The 17,762-nt window shown below is 43.6% G+C and overlaps 1 protein-coding gene across 4 annotated transcripts in view; it reads right to left on the reverse strand.

Moving 5' to 3' along the window:
• Positions 1 to 5,732: 5,732 nt before the first annotated feature.
• The window catches only part of kif21b (kinesin family member 21B), a 64,175-nt gene continuing 52,145 nt past the window's right edge, over positions 5,733 to 17,762 (reverse strand). For 3 of the 4 annotated variants that reach the window (XM_030372998.1, XM_030373076.1, XM_030372937.1), the window contains 4 exons: positions 15,735 to 15,905; positions 13,032 to 13,231; positions 10,981 to 11,111; positions 5,733 to 10,228 (listed from right to left, as the gene is read on the reverse strand). In XM_030372998.1, coding sequence (XP_030228858.1) covers positions 11,012 to 11,111; positions 13,032 to 13,231; positions 15,735 to 15,905 — 471 coding nt within the window. In that variant the 3' untranslated portion in view covers positions 5,733 to 10,228; positions 10,981 to 11,011. The remainder of the gene's footprint in view (positions 10,229 to 10,980; positions 11,112 to 13,031; positions 13,232 to 15,734; positions 15,906 to 17,762) is intronic. The other variant, XM_030373155.1, reaches the window with a different exon arrangement.

Consider the following 17,762-nt stretch of genomic DNA (forward strand, 5'->3'; position numbering starts at 1 on the left):
AGCATGGATAATATTTGACTAAACGTCCTCTTTCATGGATCAAAGGTCCAAAGGCGTTCACTTCCTGAAGGGGATCAGCTGATCATTGAGCAGTCTTATTAAGAACTAAAGATCTGACTTTTTAGTTCAGCGATCTCTTGATCAAGATGGTGGAGCTGGCCTTCTACCCGGCCGTGGCGCTGATGTATTTCTTCGCAGTGATGCGGGCTTCAAAGGAAAACCTTGTGGAGCTGGACGACAGGGCCTCCCTCAACGTCTTCTGTCTGTTCGTGTTGTGCCAGCCGCTGTGTCTCGTCGTGGGTAGCTACACCGGCATGCTCATGTACCTCATCACCGCGCTGGTGTCCTACTACTTCCTGCCCTGGATTGCCACAGCGGCGGCGGAGGACAAGGGCGCCAAAGACGGCAAACCGTCAAAAAAGAAGAAACGTGAGAAGATGAACTGAGGAGGAAAGAAGGAGGTGGAAGAAGCAGGTGACACAAAGAGCCTTTCTCAAGAGGAAGCTTCCAGAAGGAACCTAACTGGAATAAAGCGTGGCCTCAAGGATGTTGTTCTTCTTGTTCATCCTGGAGTGAAGGACATGATGTTGGACTTTGGACTTCAGACACATTATACCTTGGAATCATTCGTCAGAATGTACAACCTTTGGCGGTGAAAAGCACGATACGCATAGGAACATGCTATTAGCAAGATGTAATCTATAGACCAACCTGTGTCAAAGCCTTTGATTTCCCGTTGGTATTCAATTAATTCATGTATCCTGGTTAAGCCTGCTATATCTTGGTGTGTGTATGCAGGGTGTACCCCACAGAGAGAGAGAGAGAGAGAGAGAGAGAGGATTAGGCCGAGCTAGCTGATAACCAGCAACTTGTTTCGCTGGCCGTGCCCGGATGCTCTCAGTGTGAATTCCTAAGACCCCTTTGATGGGACTGAGCATAGTTTGAACATGTCTAATTACTTTTGGTTGTCTCAAGGATGTGTGTGTGTGTGTGTGTGTGTGTGTGTGTGTGTGTGTGTGTGTGTGTGTGTGTGTGTGTGTGTGTGTGTGTGTGTGTGTGTAAAGGCATTATTTTCTCATAAACTCTTCCCTTTGTTTATCTATCTTGTCATTAATTGTTTTGCTTTTGCTGTTTCACAATAAGAGGTTTACTACTTACAGAATATGCATAACTAAATTGTGGTTAGGGCTAGGGTGAGGCTACTTCCTTGTCTACTCTCTCTGCTGCAGCTTATTTAATAAAAAATGAAAAGAAAAATGAACACCTTTTGTCTCAACCACACCGCTCTAGATGCACATCATGCATGTTTTTAAGGGAACAATACATTGTGTCTCCATTGGTTTAGCAGACTATATGCAACATTATTTGAAGCACAGTATTCATGCAGTATTTTATCCATCATGTCAGCTAGTGCTGTCAGATTTACATACAATTGGGGCAGGCTACTTAGCTGAACAAGGAGAATAAAGGGGTCCCCTAATTATGAGAGCAATTATCCAACACAGGATTTTTCTCATCAATAACACACCTGGGTACAAATTGCACTATACAAAAGTAAGCCTCTTGAATTTTAGCTTTAACTACTTTATGGCAAATAAATAAATAAATATATATATATATATATTGGTATTTCCTATGCTGACACATTTGAGACTGCATAAGCCTATCTGTTACGGTTTGCGTGTATGTTCTGGATATGTGTGCGTATGCATGTGAGTGTGTATGCTATGAGTGACGCCACAAAATGGTGTTTGGTTTCCTCGCCGGCTTTAATGGCAGTCATACATCAACGTCCGAGTGTCTGCTACCACGGTGGGGAGAAACACAGGCCCAAGGAACAGTTAATGATTACAGTTTGCAAAACGGGAAATAGAGAGATATGCATCAAGAGTCCTGAGAAGCCCAGAGGAAAGAAGAATGTAGCACTTCCGTTTCCCTCCCTTTTTCCCGGACTAGCATTTAAATGGCCTTATAGTGCAGACAGAGGGAACACTATTAAGAGACGGAAGAAGAACTGTGACATTTGCACATGGCCAGGCAAACAGAGCCCTTTATTAGTGCAGTCACATTATTCATCATTCATACACAAACACATTCTCAAGTCAGAACTGTCTTGAAAACATGACAAACAATATCTGGGTTATTATTTCCTGAACAGCAAATTAATACTATCATCAAATCAAGATGATAGTATTAAATAAACTGTTTACCGAGAAAGGAAAATAGGCTGCAAAACAATAGAAAAAAATGATGCTGTGGTGCCCTTTAGCACAAATATTCCTGGCATACCGTTCGCCATCAGGCTGTACCCCATCAGGCTGTACCCCTCAAGCTGTGTCATATCAGGCTGTATCAGGCTGATTCCATAAGGCTTTACCCCATCAGGCTGTATCATGCTGTATCCATCAGGCTGTATCCATCATGCTGTATCCTATCAGGCTGTATCATGCTGTATCCATCTGGCTGTATCCCGTCATGCTGTATCCTATCACGTTGTATCCATCATGCTGTATCCATCATGCTGTATCCTATCAGGCTGTATCATGCTGTATCCATCAGGCTGTATCATGCTGTATCCATCAGGCTGTATCATGCTGTATCCATCGGGCTGTATCCCGTCATGCTGTATCCCGTCATGCTGTATCCTATCACGTTGTATCCATCATGCGGTATCCATCGGGCTGTATCCCGTCATGCTCCTATCACATTGTACCCATCAGGCTGTACCCATCAGGCCGTTTCCCTGCAGCCACCCAAAAAGTCCATTTATAAGATATTCTGCCTACACCTTGGTACGTGAATAGTGTTACGAGTCTTCAAACGTTTTTTCATAAGTCATAACTACAGTGGCCTTGACCTGTCAAATAAACAGCACATCCCAACGTTTTTTTTAATTCAACAGTCACCAGCAAATTATCGGATGAATACAAAACTCACAACTCAAATGCAAAAGCCACAACAAAACCAAAGTCAGTGTCAACGGATGTTGACATTGACTTCGGAGCGGCTTTAAGTGCCTACATATGTGGATGTCTTATTACAGATTACAATGTAGGGGTTTGGTCCTTTGCATTCTGAACAGCATTCTGAGTTTGTTTGGCAACAACATCATACTTTGTTCGGTGCCTATAAGCCTAGCAAAATAAAGAAGTAACTTTTCAATGATTACGATTTTTATCAATAAGGCTTAAGCTATCCTGTTGTTCTTTCAGAACATAATCTCATAGAAAAAACGTATGAGATTATGGCTGTACAAACCTGTACTACCAATCAAATAACTTTAATAAACCAAATGCCAAGAAAACACAGTTGAGCCCTTCAGGACTGATAAAAGGCTTTGTTGGATAGTCAATCACTGATTGATTACGGCATTCTACTGTTTGTTATTTCTGCAAAGTAGACAGCTGCTATGAATAACAGACACTGTCCATGGATATTATTTCTAACCGTATAATCAAATGGACAATTTATTTTAGGTGAAGCAATAAAATCATATTTGTATCAATAAAATAAAAATAAAATTCAGCCAGCCAGCAAATAATGGCTTGGATGCTGTGCTTTTGACTTATTTACACATCATTGTTGAATAGTCGATTCTGATCAGAAGCAGATTCAGAATCAGAATCAGGATCAGAATGAAGTTTATTTTGCAAAGTTTCCACAGAATGAAAAACAAGGAATTTGACTAGGCTAAAAAAAGATGGCTAGTCTTGTCAGGGACCTAATAAATAAGTCATAATAAGTAAATTAAAGGACAGGGCATACATGATGATATCTATGACAAAAAAAGACAAGAGGAGCATTCTCCAGCATATAGTGCAAGTGCTGGCATGTTGGAGAGGGGGGCGGGGTGGTGTGTGTGTGTGTGTGTGTGTGTGTGTGTGTGTGTGTGTGTGTGTGTGTGTGTGTGTGTGTGTGTGTGTGTGTGTGTGTGTGTGTGTGTGTGTGTGTGTGTGTGTGGGTGGCGGTGAGGAGGGTTATGCCTTGTTCAGAAGGCTGACTGCGCAGGGAAAACACTGTTCTTGTGGCTGGAGGTCCTGATGGAACGCAGCCCCCTGCCGGTGGGGAGTGTCTGAATAACACTGTCCGGGATGGGAGGGGACGTCCACCTTAGGGTGCTGGAGGGGTGCAGGCTGCACAGAGCGGGCCGGCTGCAGCCAGTCACCCTCTCAGCAGTGCGGACGATGCGCTGCAGTCTTCCCTTGTCCCTAGCTTTGGCAGCTGGGTACCAGACTGAGATGGAGGAGGTGAGGATTCAAGATTCAAGAAAAATGTATTCATCCCCAGGGGGCAATTAAAGGTAAGGCACATAGAGCAGACGTAACAACAATGACAAACACGACTAAAAATAGATAAATAACTAAATAAATAAATAAGTTATGGAAACATAAAAACAAAAACAGATATCTGCCAAGAATGTACATAAAATAAACTAAACATAAATGTGCAATGGGGTAGATAGACAGGAAATATATATATATATATATGGTTCACAGCAAATTCCACTTTAACAGTGCTATGTGCTATGTGCAAATGTGCACAAATGTGGAATGTCAGTGTGTGTGTGTGTGTGTGTGTGTGTGTGTGTGTGTGTGTGTGTGTGTGTGTGTGTGTGTGTGTGTGTGTGTGTGTGTGTGTGTGTGTGTAGGGAGGGGGGCTTTGAGTTGAGGAGTTTTGGATGGACTCTATGGTGGCTTAGTAGAGCTGAACCAGCATTGACAAGGGCAGGAGACATTTCCTCAGCTGCCAAAGAAAGTAGATCCTCTGGTGGGTGCTTTCTTGGTGAGACCTGATATTTGATTCCCACTTTAGGTCACGGGAGATGACTGTGCCCAGGAAGCGAAATGATTCGCCAGTGTTCACCGGGGAACCATGAAGCAAGATTGGGGCCAGTGCTGCTGGAGACTTTCTGTAGTCCACCACCGTCTCCACTTATTTTGATTTGTCAATTACGGCATTCAGCAGTCTGTTATTTCTAGACCAGATCAATGCCATAAAATATACTCTAAATGGAGGCTAATTCTAACCTTAGAATCGAAAAGACTTTGCTTAAGAAGAAGCAATACAAATTTGTTTTAAATAACACAATATTTTTGTGTTCTTTATTTTTAGTCAGATAATTGTTTCCTTTAGGAAGTTGCTATATAATAAGCGGGATAATGTAAAGCCAGCCGGTCGTTATAGAGAAACAAACCGGGATAGGTTGATGCAAGTCCCTGACATGATGCGGTGAGGATCTGAATCCCCCCAAAGGTGAACATCATCCCATAATGATCTCTGAAACCAAAGGTGGACCAAGTTCACCACATCTCGTGATTGGGTGAGATAAGGTTATGATGCCAAACATTTGTTCATAAGGTAATGCAGCACAATCCACCACTAGAAGTTATCTCAGTATGTTGCGTACAAGGTTACAGAAGTACACAAAAGGTGGATAAATAAACATACAAATATATGACTCCAAATCATAACAAATATTTCCATTATTTCCAAGCCACCCATTCATGCCAGGGGATGAGTTCCTATCGTACAATGGATTTCTGCCGCAGATGGCATTTTCAAACTCAGTTTGCGTATTTCATCTATCAGCATTAAACTTGGTATGCATAGCATTAACAAACAGACATTGCCAAACATAAAATTGTTTGCATGATAAAATGACAGGACATTCTTTCATGTTACCCCTAATCAAACAAAAAGGAGGCTTCAGAAAGGGACGACACAAACAGGAACAGCAGTATTCAACTAGGTTTTATTTTCGCCATGGGACCTCCATGTGTTCATCATTAAATACGTACTTACACTATTTACAGTCAAGAGACAATTTACATGGTTTGGTTACATGCATTGTCGGATTAAAAATAAAAAAATAAAAACCCAAAATGTACTGGACAAACATAATCAAAGCTGTACATACATTTACAGTCTTAATGGAGGAAGTTTTCAGTGCAATAAAAGGCACATATGACCTTCGACCGTGCTTAACGTCCCAAGAGCTCATAGTTCACATATACCTGCTACCCAAGTGACCTCACTTCTAGCCACACAAACACACACACACACACGTAAAATCATTTTCCGCGACAGCAGGGCAAAGAAATGTGTGCACTTGTGGTTCTTCAACCGAGCACCCGAGCCCACAGTCCCCTCATGAACAACACTTGGCTGTGTTTCAGATGCGTTCCCCCGCTCTGCAGCGCAGTGCCCTGCAGGGGGATCTGCGCGTTGGTTTTGAAGGTCATTCCATCAGCCAAACTGGTCGAATAAGCAGAGAAGATGATGGCCGAATAATATGATCCGTACTCCAGGCGGAATTGGAATCTATTTAAAATTCCAGCAACGACAGTGAATCCTACATTTTTGCACCACCTCTACAAGTCCTCCTTATACCTTTATGTGTTGAGGCCATTTATACCTTGGCTGTGGCCTCATTCCTGCTGCTCAGATGCTTGTACTTCTGGGGTTAAGGAACTCAAAGTCTCATTAGTCACATGATCCCCGGCTCGCCCGCTGATTGGATGGCTGAGTCGGTTTGGTAATATTAACATGAGGTGTGCGTCTAAGCGGTAGCCATAGCCATTGATAGCTCAAATGAAGCGGAATAGCATTAATTGAGACCAAATCCTACAACAATGTGCTTGAGCTATTGGAAACATTTTCACACTCAGATTGTATGTAAAGCATTGTATTCACCAAACCAATAACTTATCCACCAACAGTCCACAAAAATGCCAAAATTCCAGTATAGGTTTGATTTGTGATAAACACAATGGTCATCACAAACTCTGTAAACTCGAGAGTCAAGGCTCGACTTTGGACTGTGTGCCTGTGAAACAGTGCTAGGACTGATAAGCAGGATTCAATAGCAAGTAGGCTACTTTATGTCTGCCAGCTACATTGTTAAACATGACAACATCTCTCCCTAGATTGAAACACAGGGGATACATTTATATACAGAAGATCAGCACAAGGGAAGGGGTTGACATTGGCAGAGCTAGAAGCTCACTAAGACAAGTCTGGACAAACAATCTCCATATTTAGTTTGTGTGTGCATAGATGAATACGGAATAACACATTCTGGGAGGGATAATAGGGGCGGGGATTCTTGTGGAGAATAGCAGCCAGCCAGAGACGTTAAGCCAATGGGATGTAAGCGCACGCAGAAGGGGGCACACACACTGTAGACCCCTATGCACAGCACTGAGGATGCACAAGCATCTGCTTCTGGAGGGTTTTTGAACAAAACATGTTCCAGTCAACATGGAGCCAGGCTATACCTTAAGAAGTACCTAGGATTACTACTTAATCACAGTACAACAAAATCACAGTGGGGAAAAAAGAGAAAATAACCTCATAAAACTCTGGCATGTTTGTGAGGTTGGAGACCAAACGGTAAGCTGGAGCGCTATAGCAACCGGGCTAAACTGGAGGATTGGAAGCCAAGCGCGTTTTCAGAAGAGCGCGAGTGGAAAAACCCTTGAGTGAAAAGCCAAATTAGCCAAATTAGAAATCCTAAATAAAATTACGGAATTTCCATTCAGAAAGAAAATTGAATTGAATACCGAAGTTAAGTATTGGAAGGGTTCAAGGGAACAAACCGGGAGGGGAGAGATTAAAAAAGGGGTCTGCATGATTAAAACACAAACAATGAATGATTGAATACAAGAACGGGAGCACAAAGCAATGAAGAAAAAAACACATTGGAATTATAATAAAAATAAAGAAATAAAAATAAGCATTTGGTTAAATTCATATGAGCTACATACATTTTCTGAAATGTCAAAAATGATTTTGGCTAAAACAACCATCTTACAATTCATTCCTGAGTGATCACATTTTTCTCATTCAAACACACACACACACACACACACACGCACGCACGCACGCGCACGCGCGCGCACACACACACCAGATCAAACATGTCAAAGGCTGTATATGCAGCTACCTATACAGAGACATTGCATTGTATACGGAGCTCCTGTCAACATTTTTTAGAATATAACACTTAGTGGGACTACTTAATGTGTTCCCGCGTCAACTTTACCATGTGCAGTTCACTACTTCTCTGTGTGTGTGTGTGTGTGTGTGTGTGTGTGTGTGTGTGTGTGTGTGTGTGTGTGTGTGTGTGTGTGTGTGTGTTTGTGTTTGGTACAACGGCCAATCCATATGTACCAGTAATGTTAATATAGGATAAGATCCAAGCAGCTAATGATGTGTCAGAGTCATTAATCCAGTGAGGGAAGCAAACAGAACTCACCACCACTGAAAACATGAGGAAACACTCTGCCTAACAGCAGCCAATAGAGAGATAACAGATCAAACCTTTAATTCTAGACTTGTTACTTTTGCGAGCAGTCTGTGCGAGTGTGTGTGGTATCTTTGCTTGTGTGTAATGCACTTCTGTGTGTGTTCTTGGAGAGTGAATAAATATAGCTCAATGGACTCTAAACAAAGCTGTAGTACGAAGAGCTAATTCGCAATCCAAGAATGGAAATGATCAACATCCTCCAATAAGGCTCTGTGCGAGTGTATGTGTGGTGTGCGTGTGTGTGTATTCGTGGACGCCTGCATGCGTGCTAGAGCACCTGCTTATTTGTGTGTGAGTGTGTTTGTTTGAGCCGGATAGACAGCCTTGCTCAAACAACAAAAAAACAAATTCATCAAATGAAAGGTTCTCTGTCATGTCGCAGCGGAAAATAATAATCAGGACATTTAAAGAAGAAATCCCTCCTCACTCTCAGACTATTTTTAGCGCTTCAAACGGCTGCCGCAGGCAGAGCGGGAAGAGCACCAATTAATGTGCTTCTTCCTCCTCTCTCTCCCTGGGAAGAGGAGTGACTGGTGGGGAGGTGAAGGCTCCAGCAGGGCTCGGCAGTTTGATGCTGGTGATAAGGCTGGGGGATGTGGGTGTGTGTGTGGGTACTGGGGGCTCCCTCTCTCCCTTGTCCCGGAGCTAGGCTGTCCCTAAAGTACTTAGATCACAAGTATTGCAGAGTGTGTGAGTTTGTGTGTGCGTAATGTGTTGGGGATGTGTTGCATTATGTTTAGTTTCCGCTGAAGTAAGCAGTGCAGATATAAATACACAGTATGGAGAGGCGCTGGTGGACATGCTCTGTGCCAGGTCAGTGGTGGGCAGACCCAGGGGGCCCACCCAGGGGGCCCACCCAGGGCCTATTGGCAACATAAATTAACAGGTCGGAAAAGCAAAGCAGTCAGTTATTCTCAGAAACCCATAAATAGGTGCCGGCTCAGCTTTCTTCTAAACAAAAAAATAAAACAATTGAGGTAGGGAAGGACAAAACAAAATGGCAGTAAATGAAGATGGAGGTGGGAGGGTGGAGTAGTGTCAGTGGTGTAGACTGACAGGAGAGAGTGGAGAGTGGATTACAGCAAAAAAAAATACAAAAAGAAAAATGACAAGCAAAACCATGAAGTACAGTGACCCTGACCCATGCATGTTTGTTTTCTACCATCAATCTTAACTTTAGATTTTTTCATCTCATTTCAGTGATGGTTTATTCAGGAGCATCCTGTCCACGGTGGGTCCACCACAGCCAGCGCGGAGAATGGATGTTCCCTATTGGAAGGCCAGCTGTCATCCAGTCTGATCCATGACCCATGACTTAGAAGAGAAGGACCAACAGTTGAACGTCCAGTCTTTGGCCGGGATGGGGGGACAGGGATGGTGAGGGAGTTTCAGTCAGTAGGATCAGGAATCATGACAGTCAATGTCATTCTAGAACAAGTCTTAATAATAAATATACACACAGGAAGATGTCTCTGAGCAGCACTTGTCATGTTTTCGTTTCTGTTTTCATCTCTTGACAAATAAACAGAAGGACACTTTTTCTTTTTTTCTTTCCAGATGGATCTTGGAGGACCGGGAAAAGACGCATCGACCGGGTGTTTCTCTGGCCGAAGAAACTGGCAACAGATATTGGCACTTGGCACTTTAAGATTGGCAGATCAAACGGAGAAAACAACACAAAAAACAGCAGATGTGGTCCAACATATTGCATGTCTCTTTTTCATTTTTTTTCTCTAAGTGACGAACGGATAAATTAGTTTGTTAGCGTCTTTCAGGTCCAGCCCACCCCCCCCCCCCCTGTGTAGGAGACGGTTGCAGGTCAGAGGTCAAAGCTACAGTCAATCCGTCCCCCAACGCGATCCACTGATCCTTCAGCTCTTCTTCCTCGCCTTCGATTGCCAGATCTTCACCCTCATGTCGCTTCAGAGACCAGGTAGAGAGAAGTCATTGTGTTATTTCTTAGAAAGACACAAACACACTCAGACACAATGTATACACACACACACACACACACACACACACACACACAGGCAACAATGGTGTCTGGTTATGACATCCATTTCCTTTAAACTGTTAAACAACTCTTATGGTATAAGGAACTCCTTGGCAAAGTGTACACGATAATCAAAGCTGTACATTCTCTATATTCTATAGAATGAAGAGGATCATTAGGATCCTTAGGATAAGTCACTGCATCAAGAGGGCTTTGTTATCGCTGCGTCTCACAGCAGCCCAGAGTTGGCTCATAACGATATAAACCACGACACCTTGACCTGGTCAAATCAATTAGGTCAAACAAGCATTTATGGAAATAAATGAAGCCCCAGGCCAGTGTCTACTGGGTCACAATGGAGATGGTTAACTCAGCGTGAGGTGGTGTAATACATTTGGGAAAAAAAGCGTCTGGAAGCTGCTGTGAACAGAAAGGCGTCCCTTGTATGTAGCTGATATGTGCTGGTGATTTATTTATGAAAGGACACAACAAACTGAGGACAACAGAGATTTAAAGAAACCCAGGGAGAAATGAAGAGCGAAAAGATGAGAATAACCAGGGATGGTAAAGCCAACAGCGAGGGGAAATGAGAAAAAATATCTGGATGACAAAGGAGGATATGCTGAGGCGGTGAGGGATAAGAAAGGTGACTAGAAGGAGGATGGTTAGTGTGAAGTACCAGAGGAAGGAGGAAGGGGCTGGTGAGACACTCAGGGGAGACTGGTGGCTCGGCCCTTGATGGCCAGCACCCGGCGAGGGAGACAGGGAGTCAGGCCCGGGACGTAGCTCCACAGCTTCACCCTGCAGTCACTGGTGGGGGGAGAGGAGGGGAGGAGGGAGGGGAGGGGGAGAGGAGGGGAGGAGAAGAGTTATGTGGAGAGGAGGGATAAGAGGTGAGGAGAGGAGGAGAAGGAAGAAGAGGAGAGGAAAGTGGCGGATGGGTAGGTGGAGAACAGCAGAGGGAATTGGTGGGTGTAGAAGGAGAGGAACAGTTCAGGTGACAGGGCTCAACCAGTAGAAGAAAGGAGAGCAGAGCATGAGAGCGAAACACTACAGCGAGAGAGAGAGAGAGAGCGAGAGAGAGAGCGAGAGAGAGAGAGAATTTAATTGACAGTAAGGAATAGAGCAACGATAGAGATGAAAGAAAGACGAGAGGAGAAACGCACAACAGACGGGCGTACGTGTAGAAGGGGGAGTCGGCAGACGCATTTTCATTATGCTGAGGACGACTGAATGAGAATGTGAATTATCAAACGCAGGCTTGTGCTGAGAGCAGAGAGAAGAGAGAAGAGGGAGGGTGGTGGCAAGAGGGCCAGCACACATCCATTATCTCACCTCCTCTAATGGTAGCACGGCCACAACAAAACACTTGTCAGATAATACCGAGAAAGAAAATAGGATCTGATCTGGCTCTTTGCAGAAGGCACCAGTACCAGCGGGTGAGAACCAGACCACCGCCCTGCTGCTGGAACCGGCAGAGGTGAGGCATTACCGCCATGTTGTTATGAAAATATCAAGATCGGAGGCAGAAACATCATGAACACCACTATTAGCCCCCCGGCAGCGCTGTGGAGCCAAACACCGCCCACCCTCCATCTCCAGCTCGCAGAGGGGTGGAAACACACACACACCACACACACACACACACACACACACACACACACACACACACACACACACACACACACACACACACACACACACACACACAAATGGACAGAAACACAGGTGGCATAGATGGACAGACGGATCGGAAGGCTGACATACCCACAGACAGACAGAGGGACAGAAAGGCAGACAGACACACAGACAGAAAGGCTGACTAAACAGACAGACCAGTTACAGTTACAGTTAGGGCATTTAGCAGACGCTTTTGTCCAAAGCGACTTACATCGGTTAATACACACATTGACACACCGACGGCAGAGTCAACCATGCAAGGTGACAGCCAGCTCGTCAGGAGCAATTAGGGTTAAGTGTCTTGCTCAGGGACACGTCAACACTGCTGGGGATCGAACTAGCAACCTTTCAACCTTTCAGACCGACAGACATACCCAGATAGACTGACATACACAAAGACAGAAAGACTGACAGACAGACAGACTGACTCACCCAGACAGAAAGATAGACATACCACCAGCCAGACAGACAGACAGACAGACAGACAGACAGACAGACAGACAGACAGACAGACAGACAGACAGACAGACAGACAGACAGACAGACCCCAATAGACAGACCACCAGACAGACAAAAAGACAGAGAGAGAGTTGGCAGACAGACAGACAGTCAGTCAGACTGCCAAACTAACAGACAGACTTCCAAACAGACTGTCCGACAGACAGACAGATTGACAGGGGGCATACCCCTAACCCTTTATCCATAGCAAAGTATAACGAGGACATTGTAGGGGGTGTGTTTGAATGAAGGCTGGTTTTTGTAGCCTCACTTGGCCGAGTCTGATGGTCACCTGTGGCAAATTGAGTTATCAGTGTGCACAGGTAAGACCAGTTTTCCTTTAGGGCAGCATGGGGCCTCATAGGTCATTTTCTGCAACATTTTGCAATTTTGAAGGAGCCAAGAAAAGTCACCTAGATGGAATGAGGCAGCCAGCTAGGTGGTGTGTAGAAAGTGACCTTGACATATATCTGTAGACAGTATGTACCACATTCATAACCTGATCAATAGATGCATCCATAGATTTGTTGTGAGACGCTTAGTTCCTCTGACCTGGACGCTGTGAAGATGTGCCTGGAGTTGGTGCAGATAGCGTTGATGGGACTGTCATGACCTTTGACCTCGCCTATAGGGGTGAAGTTCTCCACGTTCCACACCTTCAGCATGCCCCCCCGGCAGGCGCTGAGCAGCATGGGGCGACCGGGCACATACGCCAGGGCACACACCCAGTCCTTGTGGGCGTTGGGGATTTGCTGTAGGTGACGAGAACAAAGACTGTAAAACAAATGGACGCACCGCCGTGACGTCAGCCACTGGTTTACACATCGCAAAAATATATATACACTATTTTCTTTTTTTATATATACATACATTGGTAGTCAAGGGGGGCCCTATTGTTGTTAAAGTGGCCGCCTTAACTGTACAGTGCTGGGGGAAACACTGGGTTTTGTATTATTAGATGAAATCTAATACGACATTTTTCACCAATAGCCCATTAGAGGAACTACATGTTAGTCGCTTCTGCCTAACTAAACATTTATAGCTTAGCTTCAAATTAAGGACTATTTAATGTAAACTGCCTGTGTTCGCTTTGAATTTCATTTGTTTGCCTGAAAGCAATTGTCTATAAATAAACTGAGTGGGACAACATGGTGGGTGGAGAATTGTTTCTTCATCAGATCCTATGGAGGAGTTTGACTTTGAAGACCAGTAATAATATTAATGGAGAGGATTCTACTGTGAACTCTAGGATTTGTATTTTATTTAGAATTCTAGTCTACTAATAATATCTACTTATAAAGAAGGTAACGAGACTATTAATAATATCAAATGGAGAAGGTTCTGAGACCAGTAATAATATCATATAGAAAAGGTTCTGAGACAAGTCATATATTATATAGGGAATGTTCTGAGACTAGTAATAATATCAAATAGAGAAGTTTCTGAGACTAGTAATTATATTCTATAGAGAAGGTTCTCCTTCGAAAGCAAAGCCTTCCAATGATTTTAATTAGTAAGTGGAATTAGTATTTGACAGACCACCACCTTGGCCAGACGTTTGTGCTTTCTAATTGTATTTTTAGCCAGGATAAAGAGAACTCTGTTCCAGACAATGCCAGTTCTCGTTTAGGCACCTCAATTGGCATGGTAACCATAACACTGTTGTGCTAGATTAGCACATGTTTGCTTTTAAAAGGCACCTAGCAAAAAGTGTGACAGAAAAGGACCACCTACAGACATTAATAAAGCGTTTGATTTATGTATGTTTCGACCTGCTGGCTGTCACACATGGATATCTTATAATTGTATATAATGATGTCTGACGATGTTGTTTGCAAGATTATCCTGCACATTATTAAACATGTTAAATATTTAGGATCCGATATCCTGTAGTATGAGGGGAACCCCAACACACAGGCCGAGGTTGCAGGCAATTGATTGTCATGTGGGAAAGACGATAGCCAATTAGGAGCCACGCTGACATAACATAATATCAACAATTCATCAAGTAACCATGGCTTTGGAAATGAAGGCACAGCCTGTAGCGGTAAAATGTTCAGAAGAAACGATTGTTCCTGACTGTCGTCCACCATGCTTGGCGAGATTTCGGATTTTGAAAATCGGAGCTTGGTGGTTGGAATGGAATCAGTTATTGTGTGGAGTGCTGTGTTGGCAAAGTCGTTCCCTTCCACACACTAAACGACTAAAACAGTTACATTTATCTTAATTTATCGAAATGTGTGTGGTCTCTCACATTTTCTAAATTAGAAATTTGATCGAGTGTGTACCAAGCATGAACAACCTTTAAATCATTAAATTGATCCATTTCCCTTTGCCGCAAGGACAACAAAGGCATCTTATTCTGCAAGAGAATTACTATGATTTGGAAGAATGTACATTATTACATTAATAGTGATCTTTTGTTTTGTGAGTAGTTAGTTGTGATCAACACCACTGTACAAAACATTTAGATATTACTTTTAATTGTTTTGTAATTTCAAAAGTATCCCTTATAAATTTAAACATATTTTTTTATATGGACATATAAAGAGATATTCATTCTGTGGCTTAGTCAACGCATTTGCAAAACGGAATCACACACAGAACCTCACGTTTTAACTGATTATTCTAATTTGCATTTAATTACATGTAATTTAGACACGCAACATACAATTCGTCATCTTTATTGCTAAAAATATCCAAACACGCACGGATACACAAACGCGCGGGTGTGCACACACACACACACACACACACACACACACACACACACACACACACACACACACACACACACAAGCACACACACACACACACACACACACACACGTTGTGCTATGACATTGGTTTGGTACAGAAATCCCAAGCAACAATGCATTTTTATTTAGCAACAAAGGCGCCATGCTGCTAGCTCTGTGCTAATAGGAGCAGATTTAGCTCAGCTCCCGCCCAGCTGTCTGCCATTGTCTCTGTTGAAACCTGCTCACGGTTACCTCCTACTACTAGCCTGCAGCCCTCGCCCACGACATCTAAAAACAGCATGCGCACACAGACATAATCCCACATGCACACACAAAGTCTCAGACACACACACACACACACACGCTCTTTACTACACATTAAATTAAACATATTGAGCCTGCTTGCTGAGAACTCTAAAGCTATTTCCAGTCACAGTTCTAACAACACACAACACAACAAACATGCGACTATCTCTGGAGAGGAACCACTAACCCAGTACCACACTCAACACACCTGTGTGAGCTCCTGCTGCTCCAGGTCCCACTTCTTGATGCCGTTGTCTCGGGACCCGCTGAACAGCACGTCTCCCTGCACGGCCAGGCACTCGATGCCGTCGTAATGGGGGGGCTCAAAGTTATGGGCCGGGCCTACGTTACCCAGAGTGCCTTCTGCTACGTCAAACACCTGCGAAAGAGGAAAAGACTAAGGGGTGGAAGAGCAATCAGATGTGCATAACGGGCTGTCACACTCTGATTACAGAAAAGGAGGTTCGGTTTGATACCGGTGCGGTTTGACATACATTGACCGAATTACAAGTAGGGTTGAGCACCGAAACTCGGTTCCAGTAGGGAACCGGTTCCGACGTAAACGGTTGTAACGAGAACGAATAAGAACGCACATTTCGGTTCCTCATAACGGTGCCAGACGTTTTTAACGCCCCCTGCCCCGCCCCCATGGCGTCAACTTGCGTTAGTGCTGGGCGCTATACCGGTTCACACTGAATAACGGTGTGTATTTTCGTTAGGATATGATTTTTTTTATATATACCGCCAAAAATAGTGTGTCACGGCTTTCAAACATATTAACCATAAAGCCTATGGGCGCCTCGAGACTCAGGACGGACTTGTCAACGCGCTGCGGCATCGCTTACTTGAGGTTGTTTTGATTGAAGGTCGGCAGGTTGTAGTGGGTGAACGTGAATGAACGTGTGTGTGTGTGTGTGTGTGTGTGTGTGTGTGTGTGTGTGTTGCGAGCGAATGTAATTTTAAAGTAAAAAACAAACAAACTCAAAGCCGATGCAGGCATCCAAAACTTTCTGTTCAAAACCAAATAAACAAATCAAAAACAGAGTCGTTATTCGCTTCAAATACTTTTTCTTTTTCTGAGTTATATTACTTAATATGACTTTGGCAGTAATGTTGCGCTATGATGCGTGCCTGCCTGCTTACAGCGAGTAATTAACATTATTTGTAATTATTTTTTAAAAAGATTTTTATCAGTCACAGCACACACAGCAGCCAATTCGGGTAAGTCGAGTAATTTAATGCCAACTGTAAATCTTGCATATCAAGTAGGCTAGCAAACACTGTTGCCATTCAACTCAGTGTCCGCTGACTTTCTGCTTAATGTGAAACTCATAACAAGTCGTGCATGTATGCAAGTGTGTGCAGTTTCGTTTTTTTAAGTACCGGTTCGAGAACCGTTTTAGCACCGGAACCGTTTGAAAAGTACCGAGTAGGCACCGGTATCGGATAAAACCCAAACGATACCCAACCCTAATTATAAGTTTGAAAGCGTGGCTTCCAGCAGCACATAGAAACATCAAGAAAATTATAGTAGTGCCTGCTTTTATTGTTGTTGCTGTTTTGCAGCAACTTGGTTAGTTTGGCGCGTCCTGCCAACTGTCTCCTCTATGTGTTCCTTGAGACACTTTGGCTGAATGAGCACCAGTGGTGCTCATTCAGCACCTCACTGGTTTCCAATGGAGAAAATGCTGCAGAAATATTTGTTAGGGGAGGGGCCATGCACCCTATCCTGCGGCGTGTTTCTGCAGAGGTTTCAGAGGCGTCTAAGTTGAAATTATTCTAAACAAGCCATAACGTTCTGGGCACGGGCTGATGGTGTGTGTTTTCAGGTTGTCATGCTCAAAAACACAGATTCGACCCATCGTTTCAAACCATGCATCATGTTAACCTTTTCGGAACATACCGTCATTAATTAACGGTTTATGTCTACATATATTTTTTCCCAAGGTATCCACATATTAGTATTTTTTGGTACTGATAAATTATTGATTAATGTATTGTTGGGTCGCAGTTCGTACCAATCCCGGAACTGTGGACCTCGTACAGTACCGCAACAAATACAAATCCCATTTCACCCCGAGTGGGTACGTTTGTGTGTGTGTGTGTGTGTGTGTGTGTGTGTGTGTGTGTGTGTGTGTGTGTGTGTGTGTGTGTGTGTGTGTGTGTGTGTGTGTGTGTGTGTGTGTGTGTGTGTGTGTGTGTGTGTCATTCCAAACGTGTGTGTGTCATTCCATAC

The sequence above is a fragment of the Gadus morhua genome, chromosome 1, assembly GCF_902167405.1.
Source record: "Gadus morhua chromosome 1, gadMor3.0, whole genome shotgun sequence".
NCBI classification, from domain to species: Eukaryota; Metazoa; Chordata; class Actinopteri; order Gadiformes; family Gadidae; genus Gadus; species Gadus morhua.